Genomic DNA, 20,800 nt, shown 5'->3' with positions numbered 1-20,800 from the left:
GGGAAGGCAGAGTAGGGAGTGAGAGCCCGGGTGAGGGAGGTGGGAGGGCAGCAGGGAGTGAGAGCCGGGTGAGGTGGGAGGGCAGAGCAGGGAGTGAGAGCCCGGGTGAGGTGGGAGGGAAGAGCAGGGAGTGAGAGCCCTGTGAGGTGAGAGGGCAGAGCAGGGAGTGCGAGCCCAGTGAGGTGGGAGGGCAGAGCAGGGAGCGAGAGCCCGGTGAGGTGAGAGGGCAGCAGGGAGTGAGAGCCGGGTGAGGTGACAGAGGGCAGCAGGGAGTGAGAGGTGGGAGGGCAGCAGTGAGTGAGAGCTGGGTGAGGTGACAGAGGCAGCAGGGAGTGAGAGCAGTGTGAGGTGGGAGGGCAGCAGTGAGTGAGAGGTGGGTGAGGTGACAGAGGGCAGCAGGGAGTGAGAGCTGGGTGAGGTGGGAGGGCAGCAGGGAGTGAGAGCCGGGTGAGGTGACAGAGGCAGCAGGGAGTGAGAGCAGGGTGTGGTGGGAGGGCAGCCGTGAGTGAGAGCCAGGTGAGGTGACAGAGGGCAGCAGTGAATGAGAGCCAGGTGAGGTGACGGAGGGCAGCAGGGAGTGAGAGACAGGTGAGGTGACAAAGGGAAGCAGGGAGTGAGAGCCGGGTGAGGTGACAGAGGGCAGCAGGGAGTGAGTGTAGGGTGAGGTGACAGAGGGCAGCAGGGAGTGAGAGCTGGGTGAGGTGTCAGAGGGCAGCAGGGAGTGAGAGCCGGGTGAGGTGAGACAGATAGAGATTGAGACAGATAAAGACATATAGAGACAGAGGCAGATAGAGACAGAGACAGATAGAGGCAGAGACAGATAGAGACAGGGGCAGACAGAGCTAGGTAGGGTCAGAGACAGGGACAGGGACAGAGACAGATAGAGGTAGAGGCAGACAGCTTTAGAGGCAGAGAGAGACAGACAGAGAGAGAGAGAGAGAGAGAGAGAGAGACAGACAGACAGAGAGAGACAGACAGAGAGAGACAGACAGACAGAGAGAGGCAGAGAGAGAGAGAGAGAGAGAGAGAGAGACAGAGGGAGAGAGGGAAACAGACACAGGGAGGGATGGAGACAGAGCGAGATAGACAGGGAGATAGACAGAGGGAGACAGGCAGAGGGAGGGAGACAGACATACAGAAGGAGGGAGACAGACAGACAGAAGGAGGGAGACAGACAGACGGAGGGAGGGAGGGAGACAGACAGAGGGAGGCAGACAGAGGGAGGGAGGGCAACAGACAGAGGGAGGAAGGGAGACAGGCAGAGAGAGGGAGGGAGACAGACAGAGAGAGGGAGGGAGATAGACAGACAGAGGGAGGGAGGGAGACAGACAGAGGGAGGAAGGGAGACAGGCAGAGGGTGACAGAGGGAGAAACGGAGACACACAGAGGGAGAGAGGGAGACAGACAGCGGGAGAGAGGGAGACAGACAGAGGGAGAGAGGGAGACAGACAGAGGGAGGGAGGGAGACAGAGGGAGAGAGGGAGACAGACAGAGGGAGGGAGGGAGACAGAGAGAGGGAGACAGACAGAGAGAAGGAGGGAGGGAGGGAGACAGAGAGAAGGAGGGAGGGAGACAGACAGAGGGAGGGAGGGCAACAGACAGAGGGTAGGGAGGGAGACGGACAGAGGGAGGGAGGGAGGGAGACAGACAGAGGGAGGGTGGGAGGCAGACCGAGGGAGGGAGGGAGGCAGACCGAGGGAGGAAGGCAGACCGAGGGAGGGAGGGAGACAGACCGAGGGAGGGGAGAGGGAGGGAGGGAGAGGGAGGCAGACAGAGGGAGGGAGGGAGGCAGACAGAGGGAGGGAGGCAGACCGAGGGAGGGAGGCAGACCGAGGGAGGGAGGGGGAGAGAGAGTGAGAGAGAGAGAGAGAGAGAGAGAGAGAGGTGTGTGTATGCTGGTCTGTTGGCTCAGTGGATGAACGCGTCCGCTGCAGGGGCCTGTGTTCAACTTCATGGTCACTGTTATTTTCTTTCTAGCCCCTCCCCCTCCCCCACTGACCCCGCCTCCACCGGTGAGGCCCACAGCCACAAACCACACTGTAAATTCGCCCCCCCCCCGAGAGAAAGTTTGTGAGTACCCATGAACTAGAACTATCCGAGGGTGGATCTCTTTGTTTAGTACCTATTGACTTGAGGAGGACGTATCCACCTCTGCAGCTCCTATGAGCAGAACCTCTTCACTCCCCCTTTTGTTTTGTTTTATATTGAACAACCCAGGCTGAACAGCAGAGTTGCCATTGACTGCAGATGATATGACATAATTCTGACGACTCAGCCTTGAGCAGCCAGTCATCCAGGTACAGGAAAATTGGAACACCCATTTGTCTGAGATGGACCGCAATCACTGCTGTCACCTTGGTGAAGACTCAAGGTGCCATTTAGGGTTGGGTGTAAATCACATAATTACAGCAAAATTAAGTGGATTTATGGGAGGAGAGTAGCCCAGCATTAGCACAAAATGCTTCCTTGCATCCAAAATGGACCTGAGGATGCATTTGATGAGATGAGAGCGCAAATGCAACAGAACATGAACAGAAGCAGCCACTTGCTATGTTTGTTGTTAATGAGCTCCTGCAGTAGGACTGTTTGAAATTACTCATGATTACATAAAAGGGAATAATTTTTCTTAATGTTGTGTCAAGACATTGCCGCAAAATTATCAAAATGATTTAGTGCAATTAAAATTTCACCCAGACCTAGTGCAGCTGTCAAACCAAACAGATGTATTGCAAACTGGTAATGGGTGGATCCCACCATAAAATGCAGGCACTTCAGTTGTAATGGCAGAATCGAAATGTGGAAGTAGGCAGACATCCTGAAAGTCGAATGTCACAGTCCAGTCTCCTACTTCCAATGCCAGCAAGACCTGAACTAGAGTCAGGCTCCTGAACTTCTCCTTCCACAGGTTGAGGTTCTGGACCCAGAGGTCTAGTATCAGATGCAGAAAGCCATTTTTCTTGGGAACAAGTGAATAGCATCCGTGCCACATCTCCTGCTCTGGCACAAACTCCACTGCTCCCTTGAACAGGAACCCTGCCTCCTCTTGTTGCTAGATGGATGGTTTTGGGATGGGGAGGACAATGTAAGGGAATGGAGGAAGGAGCCTGCAGAAAGATAGGGTACACCCCCTTTCTATTATCTGAGAGACCCACTGGTCTAAAGTGGTTGCATCCCAAGCTGATAGAAAGGACAACCGGCCTCTCGCAGGCTCTAGGTGTGCTGTGAGAGACAAAGTAGGCCTGTTTTCCTTGTGGTGCGGGGGAAGAGGAGGCTTGATGAAGAGATCCACAGCATTTGTTTCTTGCTCTTAATAAAAGGATCAACAACCTTTGTCTCCGTATTGCCTGACCAGAGGGTTTTAAGGCTGCTTGTCTGGGATTTGAGCTTGTAAAAATAAACATTTCTGAAAAGGCCTAGAAAATTATTAAACTGTCTGTAGTATATTTGGAGCTAATGCTGTTGGAGGTCCTAGCTAAATTGCTGCCGGCCATGAAGCTTTCTAAAGCTGCATCTACTTTGTCACCAAATAAACATGCACCATGAAAAGAAAAGCTCAGAGGAGTGGCTTGTACATCTCAGAAAAATTGTACTTGCAAAGCCAGGCATGACAGCACAGCGATACTGACACTTTCATAGTACTTACCACTGAATCTGCTGTGTCAAGACCAGACATGATAATGTGGCATGAGGCATTCAGTCAATCGCAGATGACTTTAGAGAAGTGTGCCTTCATGTCATTGGAACATGAGTGGTAACTAACAGGATCATGTTCCAAAGGGTATGGATGTCCCATGTTCCTTAGGGTATGGGTGTATCTCGCTAGGAGGCCGTTGGCATTCCTGTACTATGCTGTCAATGAAAATGAGTTTCTTGGCCCTACCCTCTATCATTTGATACTCTATCAGGCGCCAACTGGAAAGTCCCTGATACTGGTCCTGGAGAACAAGAATGCGGGATCACCAGGCTTTTCACAGGCTAATGAGTTAACAGGAAAGAAGGGCCCACTGGGGGTGGCAGAAAAAGCCTTGCTACTAGCCTATTCACTGTTGGTGTCTTTTTTAATAGCAGGACACATCACCAATCAATTTTGATGCCACCGTATACTGATAAGGGATACAAAACCCCATATCACCTTCTTTACAGGTCACCAACAATCACGGTAGTTGAGGATGAATGTGTCATGCTTTTTAATATTTTGTCGTTTTTCTTCCAGATCAAAAAGTAGTATACCGATTTAAGTATTGTATACTGTGCATGACTATTAGAATGCCCATCACGTAGTAAATACTACATGTACATAAACTACTTTTCATACATCTTATAGACATCACTCCTCAGTATAAGGTGAGTTTAGATTGGATCATTTTGGTCCTGAAGAAGAAGCCAGGGAAGGACTTTGAAACATGTAGGCAGATCATTACAGGCAATACACCTCCTACCTTATTTCCCCACTTTACCAGCTCAAAGGAATATTAAAGTTTTTTAGTCCAAAGAGCAAGGTATTTTTTCACTCCCACTCTCATTCACTCCTGACCCTTCCACTCCCCGTCCATCACCACCCCCTTTTGTACCGCTTTGTTCGCCATAAGTTGGCAGAGTATGCTCAGACGTGAGTCCCTTGCTCACTTTGCCACTGGATTCAAGCAAGCCTGGCTGAAGATGGCTGAAATGCCAGAAACCGGTCCTAGGAAGCTTGTTTCCGGTCCAGGGAAGGCATGGTTTGGCAGTTCGGGCTGGACTGTTCCCATGAGGCACAGGGTCATACTGATTTGCATATGGCCATGTCTGAACTGGGGTGGCAGAGTGGGCTAAAGAACGGTGATGGATCAAACCCAGATTTGTTGACTGGGTGAGAGTGTTTGATTGGTTCAGATGCTCCGTCCATCACCACCCCCTTTTGTACCGCTTTGTTCGTAATAAGTTGGAAGGGTATGCTCAGACGCGAGTACCTTGCTCACTTTGCCACTGGATTCAAGCAAGCCTGGCTGAAGACGGCTGGAATGCCAGAAACCGGTCCTAGGAAGCTTGTTTCCGGTCCAGGGAAGGCATGGCTTGACAGTTCGGGCTGGACTGTTCCCATGAGGCACAGGGTAAATGTAAATGTAAATGTACATGTATTTATATAGCGCAAATCACCGACACGGTATCTAAGCGCTTGCTTAGGGAACCCGTCTTGGTATTCCCCTGTGAGATACCCTGGCAGGGTGTCCACAAGGTGAAAGCCAGGCATCCCACCGCGAGGGGCCGTAGTGAAGATTAAGCAAGCTATTGCCCAGAGTCGCAGAGTGTGACCCCGTGAGTCGAGTAGGCACCGGAGCGAGAATTGTCGAGTCCGTGGAATTTTTGAGCCCGAGACCCGCCGAGGCGGGGAATCGAACCCTGGTCCACGGCCGATCTCAGCTTCCGGGTCTGCCACCTCTAACCACTGAGCCACGCTTCAGACTGATTTGCATATGGCCATGTCTGAACTGGAGTGGCAGAGTGGGCTAAATAACGGTGATGGATCAAACCCAGATCTGTTGACTGGGTGAGAGTGTTTGATTGGATCAGATGCTCCATCCATCACCACCCCCTTTTGTACCGCTTTGTTTGCCATAAGTTGGCAGGGTATGCTCAGACGTGAGTCCCTTGCTTACTTTGCCACTGGATTCAAGAAAGCCTGGCTGAAGACGTCTGGAATGCCAGAAACCGATCCTAGGAAACTTGTTTCCGGTCCAGGGAAGGCATGGCTTGGCAGTTCGGGCTAGACTGTTCCCATGAGGCACAGGGTTAGACTGATTTGCATATGGCCATGTCTGAACTGGGGTGGCAGAGGGGGCTAAAGAACGGTAATGGATCATACCCAGATCTGTTGACTGGATGAGAGTGTTTGATTGGTTCAGATGCTCTGTCCATCACCACCCCCTTTTGTACCGTCCCATAGCTGGGCGGGAATACCCCTATGATGAAGCATGACACCAATGGCCCTTTTGGTGTATGAGGTGTATTTTAAGCAAACTGTGTGTTTTTCCCACCACTGTAGGAAACACACTTAGTCAGGGAAGACACAACTCTAGAACTATACGAGAGTGGATCTCTATGTATGGGTTGTTCAATAAACAGACCTAAATTTGACCTGGACCCCATCCCAAAATCTCCTGTGCATAGCGGTGGTTCTGGATTCGACCCTCCTTTGTGCCTATCCTTCTCCGCATAGGATCCACAACCCCCATCCCTCCTGGAAGGTGCAAAAGTTCTAGTACTGTTGATCTTACACAGGGGTGTGGAATTTAATAAAATATCTCCTTTTCCACAGGGTAGGTTGCTTCATAAATCTACTTGTCCTGTAACAAAATCCACTTGTCCCTTTGATGCCATGTAGTGCAGCGACAAATTATGGCAGCAATCTCATTATATAAGAGCTCTGATATATCCTCTCTGATTATGCCATGGCTCATACCATTGTAGTATTTGAATACTTGCAATCCCCTTATGTTGCCACGTTTCCGCAGAGCTACATACATGGGGCTAAAGTTAGTAGTAAGCAATTGTCCCAGGGTTAGAATTCCCTTTTGAGTCTGTGCAAACCTACTAACTTGCGTGTTTTAAAGGTTTTCAACAACCCTTCTCTACTCTTTCCTATACTGCGAAATGTTGGAAATTAACTCCTGACAATGGCAGACGTAAACCTTCTTCCAGAGTTCGGAAAAAAGTAGTTGGAGGGAAAGTGAACTTGCAAACACTAAGAATTTTGCATGAAAAAAATCTACACATGCATATTTGCTCATGCTAAATTCAGTTCATAAATATTTTCTAGGAGTAATATTTCTTGTACTACCTCTGTAAATTCTAGGGAGCTCACGAAACCCGTATAGCTGCACTTAATGCATGAACATATACCATGGTTGCACTTTTGAGACTTTCTTTAATAATTGGGACCCTAATTTGTTCCGGCGTTGACCATGACCTTTTGCGTTTATTACAATTCTGCTTCTCTCTCTCTCTCTCTCTCTCTCTCTCTCTCTCTCTCTCTCTCTCTCTCTCTGAATCAGCTAGCTTTACTGTGAGTGATAGCATTCTGCTCTTTCACAAGGAGCATATCACACAAAGTAGTTTTGTTCAGTGCCAGTAACTACTGTGGCAGTGTGTGCTTTTTGAGACCAAAATAATTTTTGCTCTTGCCAATGTTTGTTATAATGGTGAGGGCCCGGCAGCTCCCACACCAATAAGGTTTTACAAAAACCATGCCAAATTTATGTTTATTTTAGTTTCCCATAATCTTATTGAAACTGGTTACACTGATTTTCCATTATGAATATTTTGGGGAAATACTAGCATGCATTAACACGTTACTGAATGATGCTGCAAAAAAATGGTACCTGACATTTTACAGTAGTTTAGCAAGATGTTTTTTTATGAACATTTTATATTGAAAGAAAAGAATCATCAATCTTTCTTTCAAGTTTCTGCAAATATTTGTACCAAATCAGAGAATATTCTGAGAGCATTATACATAGCCTCATATTGCTAAACTTTGAAAACGTGTGTACACATTTTTATATTGGAACCACTGTCAGTAGTGCAGCCAGAACTTACAACATTTACTTAGAGCGCCACCCTTATAATAAAGGCTTTCAATTAACTAATCTTAAATACAAGTTTTAACACCATTAACATATGGACAACAATATTATCTTAACTGCAGGCAGTGCCCTTCCCTGAACCACAATGTGGTACTGCAATCTGGCAGCCAAAGGGGTTGTGCTCCAGGGGGTTGGGCCTACTTATGCCAAGGACAAAATACACATGAAAACGTGTTGCCCTCGACTCTAAACAATATGTCCTGGGCATCGGGCTATAGAAATTTCACATCCCTGTTACACCTGCTAGGCCTGCTGGCTTTTTGTGTCCTACTAATCACACATTCACACTTGGTTATGAGGGCTCTGCAGGATTTGGTCCCAACACAGAGGAGACAATCATAGACTCACAGGGCACTGTGGCAGATGTGGTTTGGTGGAGGCAACAAGGTGAACCTTTGGTGAGCAGTGCCCTTCAGTCCCCATCCAATTGTAGCCATAGTAGTTATGGACACCACTAGAGTTAAAGGCTCTTCTGGAAGATCTGGAGATCAGGGGTCTCTGGTCTACAGAAGATCAGGTGTTTCATATCAATATGCTAGAAGTGAGGGCGATTTAAGAGGCACTTAAGGCCTTCCTCCACTCCATCCAAGGCTGCTCCATCGAGAACTTGATGGACAATACCCGGCAGATGGGTTATGTGAACAAGCAAGGCAAAGTAGGCATCAATCCTGCACCAAAAGGCATTGATACTGTAGTCATTGGCATACCTTCTAGAGATTCAGTTGACAACCATTCACCTGGTGGGGTCTCACAATGTCAGAGCTGACGCACGCTGACGTTATTTTCCTGATCACAAGTGGCATTTCCTACCGGAGGTAGGACTGGACACCTTGCCTAAGTGGGAGCTCCTCAGGTGGAACTGTTCATCTCCTCAGAAAGCTCACTGCCAGCAGTTCTGTACCCTCCGGTATTGATTGAGGGAAGCCTTTAGTGACACTTTTCAATTGAGGTGGATGTTTCAGCTATACTATGCATTTCCCCCACACCTTTGATCCCTCGAGTTCTGAGGTAAATTCTCTAAGACCATGCCCATGTCATTTTAATTGCCTTGGATTGGCCAAGGAGGGTGTGGCATGCAGAATTTCTGTGCTTCTTTCTATGTCCCCGACTCCGGCTGCCGTCCAAAGTGGACCTCCTCTCCCAGTTGGGGCAGATGGTGCTTCATCCCAATCTTTGGGGCCTCCACCTTCGTGCCTGTTGATTAAACTGAGAAACCCAGAGGTGGTGGATATTATCTTGTCTGTCTGTCACCCCTCAACAAAATCTGGGTATACTAGGAGATGGAGCAGTTTTGTATCATAATGTGCAGACAACAATTTGTAACCTATGCAAGCCAGATTGATAAAGCTCCTACAGTTCCTACTCTCTTTTGCAGACGGAGGGTGTTTTGGGTACTGTAAAAGGGTACTTGACTGTGTTGTCAGAGTTTGTTTGTATCCCAGCCTTTTTCAAATGCCCCATTGCAACAAAGTTCCTTAAAAGGTTGACCAATCTGTATACTTCAACCCATTTTGGTGTGAGCCACAGGACCTAAACTTTGTCTTTATGGTCCATAACGTAACCAACAACCGTTCCAGGGATGACATTGCTTGGCAGTTCGGACTGGACTGTTCCCATGAGGCACTGTGTCAGACTGATTTGCATATGGCCATGTCTGAACAGGGGTGGTGGAGTGAACTAAAGAATGATGATGGATTAAACGCAGATCAGTTGACTGGGGGTGAGTGTTTGATTTGCTCAAACGCTCTGTCCATCTTCCCCTTTGGTATTGCAACAACCGTGAAGGGGCTCAAATGGAGACCCATCAAAAAAGTAAAAACTGAGTTTTTGGTTGCCATCACTTCAGCAAGAAGGGTCAGTGAGTTGCAGGCACAGAGCATCCGTTAACATCCTTTTTATTTCTAAAGTTTTATATAGCCTTTACAAACTGGTATTCTGAATGAGGACTGCTTTCGTTCCTAAAGTGGTGACTCCTTTTCATTCGGGCCGGTCCATCATCTATCCAACATTTTTTCCTCCTACCCCATCCCACAAAAATGTAGGAGTGGCTGCATTGCCTGGATCCTAAATGAGCATTCTATTTTAGTCTTGACCGTACTGAAGACACCAGAGTAAAGATAGCTTTTTGTTAGAATACTGTAGCAGTAGGAAAGCAAAAGCAATTCAGAAGATATTAAATCGCTGGATCATCCTCTGTATTAAGACATGTTATACTCTTACCAAGAAGGAGCTGTTGAGGGGAATCCGAGCACACTACACCAGAGCTAAGTCATTTAAGTCATTGTCTTCTGCTCTCGCAAGAGGTGTTCCAATTGTGGAGATCTGCAAGGCAGCAGTGTGAGCATCCTTACACCCATTTTCCAAGCATTACTGCTTGGATTCAGAGGTGCACAGGGGTGGACGTTGAGAGATCTGTGCTCCAAAATTTCCTCATCTAATCCATCAACCCTCCTCTGGAGAAGTACTGCTTGGGAATCTGTTCAACAGGTGAGGAATCTACAGGTATAAGTGTCCATAAGAAGAAAATGTTATTTACCTTTTGTAATGATCTTTCATGGCTATACTCTAGCTACCTGTAGATTCCTCACTGATCCCACCCGCCTCCCTATCTTATTGATGTTGTGCGGGAAAGGATTAATAAGGTTAAAATTACAGTTGGAACTGCCCTTCTTCAAACCAATGTCATTCCAACTGCTCATCGATGAAGTTATCTCACTTCTTATGTGATGTCAATAAAAAGACGGTGCCCTCTACTGCCACGTTAGAGCTTTGAAGTTTCTAGATTGAATCTGCAAGTAGAAAGAGTATCCCCCAAGAAATATAGTTACTGAAGGTCAGTAACATTTTCCTCTGGTAGACCAAGAGTGTACATTACAAAGGGAAAATTTGCAACAACTGTTTTTTTCAAGGAACACTCTTGCTGCGGAACCCTCCAAACCAGCCACCTTGATATGTAGTTATATTTTCACGAAATAAGACTATAAACTCATATTCTAGGACTTATTCCCAAGTGAGGTTGACCTCTTGAGTAAATGTGTACCTCTGCTTGCCTGCCCCCAAAGTCTGTGCACATTGCAAGTTGAATGCAGGTCCTGGCTTAAGGCTTCTTGGTGTGGTATGTTATAAAAAAAAAGAAATTCACTTACAAAATAAACATTAAAGGAACCGCCATTACATATATTTAAAAACCCAATAAATTCACTTATAAAGACACTGTGAAAGCACAATCATACTTATGAATTCAAACAGGTTATGTTTGACTCTACAACCCATAACTCGCACATAAAATGCAATCCTTGTGATCTCACCATATCTATACCAATGGGTAACAACACCTAAAAGCAAAGCATAATTAAATAATATCTGTTCCAACCAGTAAACAATACTACGTGATAATTGTCTCTGTCATATTGTTAAGAGTAATATGATATGTAATCCTATGTGTAAGATTATTTACAACATTTGTAATTTCATCTGTCACATCAAGGGTAAGGTGGAGGGTCATGGTTGCTGGGTTTTGGCGCAAGACCTGGACCCTGCATAGCCACAGCAACAAAAGTCTGATCCTGCATATGGCGAGTGGCTTTCCTGAGCTATGCTGCGGACATCAGCCCCTGTGGTAAGAATCTCCATACACCGTGCTCCAGGCCAGCAGCGGGTTGTGGCAGTTGGGCCTCGGTACAGGAGACGGGTAGAAAGGCTTGCACCATGGGACCTCTTTGGTACTCTGTTCCTTTAAGTGGTAGCTTGTCGTAGGCATGCAGGGAGCATCGGACCTAGGCCCACTCAGCCGCAACAGCAAGCAACAAAGTAGTGATACCGCAGACAGCGAGTGTCCTACCTGGAACAGGCTGTAGACATCAGAGTTTGGGCAGACTGCCTGCTTTTCGTGCATCAAGGAAAAAACAACAAAATGCCAATACTGATACACAATTCTCTAATTTCTACCGGCACATAGAATTGAAACAATGTCACCTTGAAACATCTGTTTCAGTATGATTTAATCAAAATGTTTTTAAAAAAATCATATGTTTTAATCAGGTGAAGAAGATTTGATCCATTCAAATTTTTTGACAAGCACCAAACCACCTTGCCTAAACAAAACACAAATTCACTACATCTTTTTACATACTTATATTCAAATCAACCTCTTCTTCAAACCCAATTAATCATCCCATATCCACCATTCTTCTCAACCATCCACTAATTCCAATCAACACACATTCCAGCAAACCCACACCCAACACACCTTTCAGTATTTCATATTTGTACACAACATATGAAGACAAACGGCAAACAAAAAACAAAAAGCCAACAGGAAACAATTCACAAATTGCAAGAATTTCCAAATTTAACATTGATTTATACACTTGATTGGCCACAACAGGTCAGCGCGTTTTGAACCCCCTACAGCTATGGGGTTCTCCTCAAGACCAGAAAGTTGAAAAGAGCAAATAGACAGCTATGTCTTAATATTTGATCAAATTCCCATAAAGCCACACTCCTCATACTCTACCTCGTCTCAAGGAGTCTGCTATCCTTGTTTAATGCGGTACAAAAGGGGGTGGCGATGGACGGAGCATCTGAACCAATCAAACACTCACACCCAGTCAAAAGATCTGGGTTTGATCCATCACCGTTCTTTAGCCCACTCTGCCACCCCAGTTCAGACATGGCCATATGCAAATCAGTCTGACCCTGTGCCTCATGGAAACAGTCCAGCCCGAACTGCCAAGCCATGCCTTCCCTAGACCGGAAACAAGCTTCTGAGGACCGGTTACTGGCATTACAGCCGTCTTCAGCCCGACTTGCTTGAATCCAGTGGCAAAGTGAGCAAGGGACTCACGTCTGAGCATACCCTGCCACACTTATGGCGAACAAAGCGGTACAAAAGGGGGTGGCGATGGACGGAGCATCTGAACCAATCAAACACTCACACCCAGTCAAAAGATCTGGGTTTGATCCATCACCGTTCTTTAGCCGACTCTGCCACCCCAGTTCAGACATGGCCATATGCAAATCAGTCTGACCCTGTGCCTCAGGGGAACAGTGCTCCGTCCATCACCACCCCCTTTAGTACCATCCTTGTTTAATGCAGCAAGATCAGCCGAACCCTGCTTATCATTATTCCAACATCCTACAGAGCAAACCTGCAGAAACCACAGTAAAGTCTCAATCACAATGTCCTCTTGAAAATTGTCAGTCAAGGCCTCTATTCTCTATGTTTTAGAGGGGCTTACATTTATTACGGTAGCCGGTCAAGGACTGAAAGCCATATCTTCCACGGGAATGTTATTGTAGATCTCAGTCGTGAATCCTATACAGGGCGGGGGCAAAAGGAAAAGGCAAAGAGAAGATTCCAACATTCGACTTTGTTAACGTGCCAAATTCAAATTTAAGTAGCCCATTGGCTGGTTTACGACAATACTACCTTTTATATATTCTGCCCACAGACTCCTGGTTGTGTGTTTAATGTACTGTATGCGTCCATCTTGCTTTGTATTTCCTACAAGGAAAAAAGAGCTGTGTTGTAATTGCTACCATTTCGATGAATTCTTTGCTGCCCCGCTGCATCTAATGTCCCCGCTGCATCTAATGTTTGCTGCCGTTCAACTAACTGACTACTAATCCTGACATAAGAGTTACAAAAACTGGGGAAACTTTATGGTCTTTGCTTATATTGTAAGCAAAGGGCATACCTATTTGCACGCTAGTCGTAAATGTCACGCTCTTCCTGGGTGCGCATACCTTTTGCTCGAGCCTTTCTTTCAGGGTGGAACCTCCTAACGGTCCGCTGTGAGCTTGGCGGTTACTGCGTTAGAAGACGGAAGTAATTTAAATGCCTCAATGGTCTGTTGCAATACGTAGTCCCGCTGGACGCTGGGTACTGTAGTTTGTTGTGAGTTCGGCTTTTCAAAACCTGGACCTGATTCATCTCAGCATCAGAGAGTGGAAAGATGTACCTCTCTTATGATGTTTCTACATGATTTCTTGGTAGATCTATTGGCGATGATTTAAAAAATGACATTCAATAGGTCCCCGCCGAGAGCTGGGAGCTCTAGTTTCCAGCTTCAAGAAAACTGATTTGGGTTCATCTAGACGCAAGGGATTACAATCCATATTGTGAAGACGGATGGATCTCTCATAGATATATAATGAAGCCATCATATCTCTAGTAACTGAATGCCCTGATGTAATTCATAATGAATGAATCCCTGGACGTACATTCACACTAGTTGTTGAAACTCATAATTTATAGATCTTTGAGAGTTCATTCAGCCCGTCAACTGCTGTATTAAATTTCACAATTAACATTGCTTCCCTTTGGGTTAATTTTAGGTCCAAATCGCCGCCTCTGCAATATTGTTCCACCTTAGAGATTACTGTCCATTTTAGCTCCTTCTCAGTATGCACATTCAGCCTCCAGTGATTGACTAATGGTGCTGTTTTGACGTTTTTGCGAATCCTTGATTTATGTTGCGAGATTCTGTACCGGACTTCCTGGTTCGTTTTTCCTATGTATAACTTCATACAGGGACAAAGAACCCCATAAACAACGTTTTTAGATTTACAGTTCCAAAATGTGTCATGTTATCAATGTATTGAGTTGTGGGAGAACAATGACCCTTCTATAGGGAATTCACAGCAAACGCATGTCCCACATTTATGATCCCCAGAAACTGGTGGCAGGCCCATGAAGTCCCGTAGTGTGCTCCTCACTGGTTTTGGTAATGCAGCTCTAAGAACTTGAATTGAAATGCTCCTATCTTTTTTAAAAGCAAATGTGGAGCCAAAGCCAAGGACTGATCCAGATTTTATATCAGGTGCCAATTTTGATGGATAACCTTTTTTAACCAATTTGAATTGGGGCAAAAGGTTGATACACAAACTATTCTTTCTACTGTCGTTTTGCCTTTCTCCCTAACAATACCTCACATGGAGTCCACCATGCTCTTTTCATTGCTTTTTTGAGCAATTTCTTAGGGTATCCTCGATCTATCAGCCTACCCATTAGTTGTTGGCATGTAAAATGTATTCATCTTTGAAAGAACAGTCTCACCTTATTCGTAAAAATTGGCCATATGGTTTCCTTTAGACTTCTTGGATGATTTCTCGTAAAATGGAGTGCTTTGTTCCTGTCTGTTGTTTTCTTGAATAACGTTGTCACCAGACCTCCATCTGCTGCATAAACATCTACATCAAGAAATGCCATTTTTTGTTGAGAATGGTTTATACTAAATTTTATGTCAGCTGTCCTGTTATTCAGCCAATCATTAAACTGTAAATTAAAGTAGTTGTTCCTCATCTCCCGTGCACACCATAAAAATATCATCTAGTAATCATACCCAACTCTCAATGAACTACACAAAGGGGTTGTTATTGTAGATGAATTTGTCCTCATATTTTTGTCAACATTTCTTTTTATTGCGCATCAAACAGAGCATAACAAAGAGGGTAATGACCTCAGAGGCACCCGAGGACGTGCAGGTTCTGGGGTTGCAATACAGTCAGCTATGATGGGTTCAGCTTCATATGATCCCAGGCCTGCTACCACCCCGTTCATAATGAGTGATGCAAATTTAAAGAAAATATAACAACTCCCCCCCCCAAAAAAACCAACCCCCCTTCCCCTCCCCCGGGGGTGTCTAGATTATAATATAAATAGGCTTTCCTGTTTTCAGTTTCTATTTTTGGTAAATTCTGGTGGTGTTTTGTCAGTGTTTTCCAGTGATTTCAATACCTGAAAAAAACAGTGCTTTTCAGTGATTACTAATTTTCGCGCCATAAAAAACGACTGAAACGGTGTTTTTCCGGTGTTTACGGAACGCTTTGCTTTTATTATTGCTGGCTTTCTTCATTGATGCATGGCATATAGACAGTTTACGTACGTGTATATGAAGTCCAAATACATATTTACAAGTCAAATTTATTGTAGTAGACCATACAATATTTCTTCAGTGATTCTTCAGTCATTCGCGCTCTCTCTTTCCTTCCCATGTACACTTTTATTTGTGAAAACGCCCTCTCAACATTGGCACTTGAGACTGGCAACGCCAAAACAGCCAGTACACAATTTGCCAACTCTGGCCACTGACGTAGCTTTCCATGCCAGTACTGGTGCACCTCAAGGTTGACATTCTCTGGGACAGGTTCTGCAACATATGCGTTGAACTGGGTGCAGATGCCCTCAGAGGTATTAAAGCGGTCAAAAATGAAGCTGTACTTTGCAAAGTCCGGAGAAAATTCCCCTTTACGGAATGGATCTAACACTTGTGCAGAGTACCAAAGTGAGGCTTTATTGACTTCAAACACCATGGTTGTTGAAGGGACATTTCTATGCATCATAGCTAGCCATTTCTCATGCATGGTAAAATAAAATTTCCTGAATTGGTCTTCAACACTTCTTTGCTTACCAAGTGGCAAACATTCTAATAGGGAACATGTTGCAGTGCCAAAGTCACAAAAAGTGTCGCCTAGCCTACTCTCGAGGAGATGTTTGACATCTACACCAATTATACTGAAAACTTGGTAGACAAGGGTGTTTTCTGACTCTAGTTTTTTGATTATGTCCACTACAGCAGTCATATTTTCTTGTAAAAATCTAAGGATGCAGTACAGTGTACTTTTTTTGACATCGCTATCAATATGCACCCGAAGATCCTCACATTTCTTGCCTTTTGCATCATCACTAAGCAAAAATTCAGTAAGCGGTCGCCACATAGATAAAATTGCATTCACGGCCTCTAGGACTGAGAACCACCGACTAAATGACACAGTTGGGATTACTCTTTCTTTGCTGCCACACAAAACACAAAATGAGAAATATTTGCGTTTGAGTTCCCGCGCATAACGAAACAGTGCGCCTGAATGGACTACAAAATCAATAGCATTCTTCATTAGCTCAGAAGATTGTAATGCTGCTTTTAGCATACCATCTAGCAAGTGGCAAGGATCTCTCACAGGGAAACACTTCAGCTCAGGCATTGCTTTTGAAAGGTCATCACATAACTTTTTCATATACGTAGCTGAATCGCTGCAAATACAGACAATATCACTCCAATCTTTGTTAAACTTGCTAAGAATTCTCTGCAGCAGCATTCCAAGTGACACTGCGTTGCATGTTTCCAGTACATCTAGATCTGCCATGATGGTACGTCTGTACCATCCATTTTTTGCATCACAAAATGTGATTAGCACTGCCACTGCTGGGTCGCCACGCATCTCTGGGGTTTCATCAATGGTAACAGAGATCTTTACATCACCTTGGAGTAACTCTGAAATATGTTCAATATCTGCAAGGAACACCTCTGGTAGGTATTTCTCATACATTTGTGTTGCTTTTGGTAATGTTTTGCATGCTGGTGCACGCTTGCGGAACAGATTCCCAATTGGTCCATCGGCTTGGTGTAAGCTGGTTCCAGATTGCACTAGGGCACGTACAAATTCATGTGCCACATCCTTTTCTTCCTCACGCTTTCTTTTGAAGCGGGTCATTGTCTCGGCAAGAGACATCTGGCATAGGCTGTCGCTATTAGGTGGCTCTTTCAATTTCAAGTGGGTCTTGGTGACAAGATGTTCAGCAATTCGGCTTGCAGTCTTCCCAGTTACTATTGGGACAGTCACTCTGCAAAACCTGCAAATTAACATCTTTTGCCCACGCACTTCTTCAACCATGAAATCTTTGTTTTCCAGCACATAGTCTTCTGCTGTCTTTATTCTGCGGGGCATGTTGTTCTGCGCACACTAGATCAATAAAAAAAAACACACTTAGAAACCCGTTGCGTTCTGTTGAGAAAATAAAGAGAAAGACAATATGTTCATGGTCAGGTGACTGCTGTGCAAACAGGGAAGCGCGGACTTGTGTTGCAATGAGTAACAGAAACAACAAGTTCTGGTTACGGGAGCTAATAGGCTAAAAGCACCCTAGGGCATTGGCGTGAGGCCTTGATGTCTGTAAGGTTAAGTCCACACTTTTGGAAATTTGCCTGCAAAGGGAGGCTCTGTGCAAGGCACACCTCTTGAACTGCGGGGTACAGAGAGACGTTTTTGGAATTGCATGTTTTGTGACATCTTCAGGTATGAGTAATTTATGAGAGATTTCTGGGGGTGTTGGGCGTTGTAGACAAGGCAGGCACTTTATATAGTTCATTTAGAATCAATGTGTTGTCATTTGAAGAAAGTGAGAGCTGGGTGACATGTTCATGGTTTTGGGCAGTTCTCACAAATCACATAGTATGATGGCACGGCTCTGAGTAAAGCTAGGCTGGTTTTCACTGCTGTTTTTTTCTCCTCTGAGATTTATATAGTGCGAACTCGACCTGAAGATTTTGGTGCGCTTCATGTGAGCACCTGTTGCTTTACACAAGGTCACATGCATTTTTGTTAGGGACGGGTAGATTACGTGGTTTGCCCAGATTCACAGGATGTTGAGCGTCATTGCCACACACCACCAGCCATCAGTGCATACTCCCACCAGGCACACACACCACCAGCCGGCAGTTCACACTTCGACCAGGCACACACACCACCAGCCATCAGTGCATAATTTGTACAGGCACACACACCACCAGCCATCAGTGCACACATCAATTCTTAGCACATCCACAATTAACTAATGTAGCAATCGCAGTATGGTGTTGCAATATTTCGAAATGCCAATAGCTCAAACTTAATTAATGCGAGACCTATTGCATTGCAAATGCTTGTTTAGAGTGAATTGCAGAGAAAGGCTGACCAACATTAAAATAAAGTTTTCTTGCTAACGATCTCCTGTCTATATTTACAGCTGCAAGCAATTCAGAAAAACAATAGAAATCTTTAAATAGAACGTGGTTATCAGTGTAGCAGATTTTGGAAAATGTTAATAACAGTGTTACACTGACAGTCACGTTTACTGTAGGACTGATTTGTATACCTGGATATATTTTAATAATGTCTTTTATTGTTATGTATCTGCTTTCAAATAAAATGACAAAACAAAAAGATATTGGAAATTGGACATGGAATGTTGTATTCGTACCTTAATGTTAGTATTCAGCTCACCACAAAAAAAAGATTTAATCATCCCTTTATATATTTTTGCCCTTTATAAAACACCATTTTCAATTGACAAACACACATGCCTTCTCCTCTTTGAAATTATTTTGCGCCAAGTTAATTGCAATAATCTGACACCCCCAGGCATTGCAGGCGCTATGCTCATCGAGATGAAAGCAGTTCTGGGGGATATAAATGTATATAAATATATTTATATATATCGCTGAGCCTGTTTGTAGCAGCTGCTGCTTCAGACCGTGGTGGGAGGTTACGTGATCTGCCCGAATCTCCGGATGTTGAGCCCACCTCGAGACTCGAACCCGGTTCCCTAGTTAGCAGCTCTGGCTGTTACTCCACCGTAGCTTGCCCTCTCTTTAACACTCTCAAGTCACATCTGCCGTTCTCCCTTCTCGTTCTCCCTCCCCAACTCTTTTTAATTATCTCTCCCCCCCCCAACACACACACATTCCGGCCCACAAACAGAGCCTGTGTGTGGCCCCTTGTACCAGAGATGATATACTGCAGCGAGCGACGAGCTGACGGCAGAGACAGTAACGTGGCTTCGACACTGAAGTGCGCAAATATTGTGTATTTGTGAGTGCGCTGTGTGTGGTGATGAGTGCGAGGGAGTTATTTTAAGCATGCGGCCTCTTTACCCGGCGCCCACCCCACTTTAGCCAGGCAGGGGGGTCTTGCTCACGGGCCGATTTAAGCAATGAAATCATAGGAGAGGGCAATGGGATAGGGTTACGAAGTCCGTTCCAAGTGGAGCGGTCTAGGTTAAACTAAGACCTAAAGGTTTAAAAAGAAAATGTGCCCGCTGTAAATACAGTTGTAAATATTAATGTTCTTATGTGGACACTCTATTATTGCCTACAGGACTCCCATCCAGCAAGTGTGCAAACCTAAATGGGACCAATTGAGGCATTTGTCAGTGCCTTTTTTTCATCTCTGTTCTGGGGGACTAAGGGCGGTTTGTCATCATTTATGCTGATAAGTACCCTTTGGTTTTCCATTTGTAATACCATTTCTTCCATGTCGCAAAAGTACATCAGCCTTTTTTAACTTTACTCTACCCTGTGCTTTATTATAGTTCGAATTCATTGCTATACACCATTTTAAAGACTGAGGATGATAAACTTGCTGCTTGTTTCCTTCTTTTAGGTCTTAGCATCAAGGTAGTAGACATACCCAGGGTGGTTCCTTAATAACCGCACCCCTGCACTTTAGCGTTGCGTCACCAGACCGCCAGAGAGAATGCCCACCCCCACGTTAGCCGTTGCAAGCATTTAAGCCTCATTATGTAAATGGTCTTTTTAACGACCTGTTAAGTAATGGGGCATGGCCGCAGGCTAACAAACAGCAGATCTCAACAGCTCCTCTCCCCCACCGCATGAAACAATATTGCGCCTCTTTCACCGATGCCCACCCCACGTTAGCCAGGCAGGGGGCCCTTGCTCACGGGCCGATTTAAACAGTAGAATCTTGATTAGAAAAAACAAGCATGCCGCCTCTTTACCCGGCGCACACACGGAAATAACTAGAATCTCTCCAATATTGTAGAACGCCCCAAAATGTGATGATCTACAATTCACGTAGGTCCGTTCTCCCACAGGTCGATCTTGTCAAACGCATGGGCTGTAATTCAAGCCACTGTTATCTCCAAAATTGATTAAGGCTCCTAGCTATGATACTACATTCAGCGTCAAGACCGTTATTTTAAAATATATGACCAGATTACTCCAGTCCTATCGGGGCTTTCTTATTTACCTTTGAAGGTCAAACTTGCATTTCTCACCTTTCAGACCATCATTCCTTCACTCTGAACTAAAGATACACGGTGGTACTAAAATTTTTCATTCTTTATCTCTTTCAAAACCCCTCTCTTTAGCTCTTGATTTTGCAGCTTTACATAGCGCCAACTCGACCCAAAAGTATTGGAGCGCTTTACATGGGCACCAATTACATTACACAGGGGCACATTCATTTTTATAGCCACTGGGAGGTTACGTGATCTGCCCGAATCTCCGGATGTCGAGCCCACCTCGAGACTCGAACCCGGTTCCCTAGTTAGCAGCTCTGGCTGTTACTCCACCGTAGCTTGCCCTCTCTTTAACACTCTCAAGTCACATCTGCCGTTC

General features: G+C 45.2%; 1 protein-coding gene across 1 annotated transcript; it reads right to left on the bottom strand.

Moving 5' to 3' along the window:
• Window positions 1–15,536: 15,536 nt before the first annotated feature.
• LOC144782865 (uncharacterized) lies at window positions 15,537–17,351 on the bottom strand. The gene has a single exon (XM_078662123.1). It carries the CDS (start codon window positions 17,349–17,351, stop codon window positions 15,537–15,539), a length of 1,815 nt encoding a protein of 604 aa, XP_078518249.1.
• Between the last annotated feature and the right edge of the window lie 3,449 nt (window positions 17,352–20,800).

Source organism: Lissotriton helveticus, chromosome 9, assembly GCF_964261635.1.
Source record: "Lissotriton helveticus chromosome 9, aLisHel1.1, whole genome shotgun sequence".
Classification (NCBI taxonomy): Eukaryota; Metazoa; Chordata; class Amphibia; order Caudata; family Salamandridae; genus Lissotriton; species Lissotriton helveticus.
Note: the sequence above shows the minus strand (reverse complement) of the source record. Positions and strands in the feature narration are given on the sequence as shown.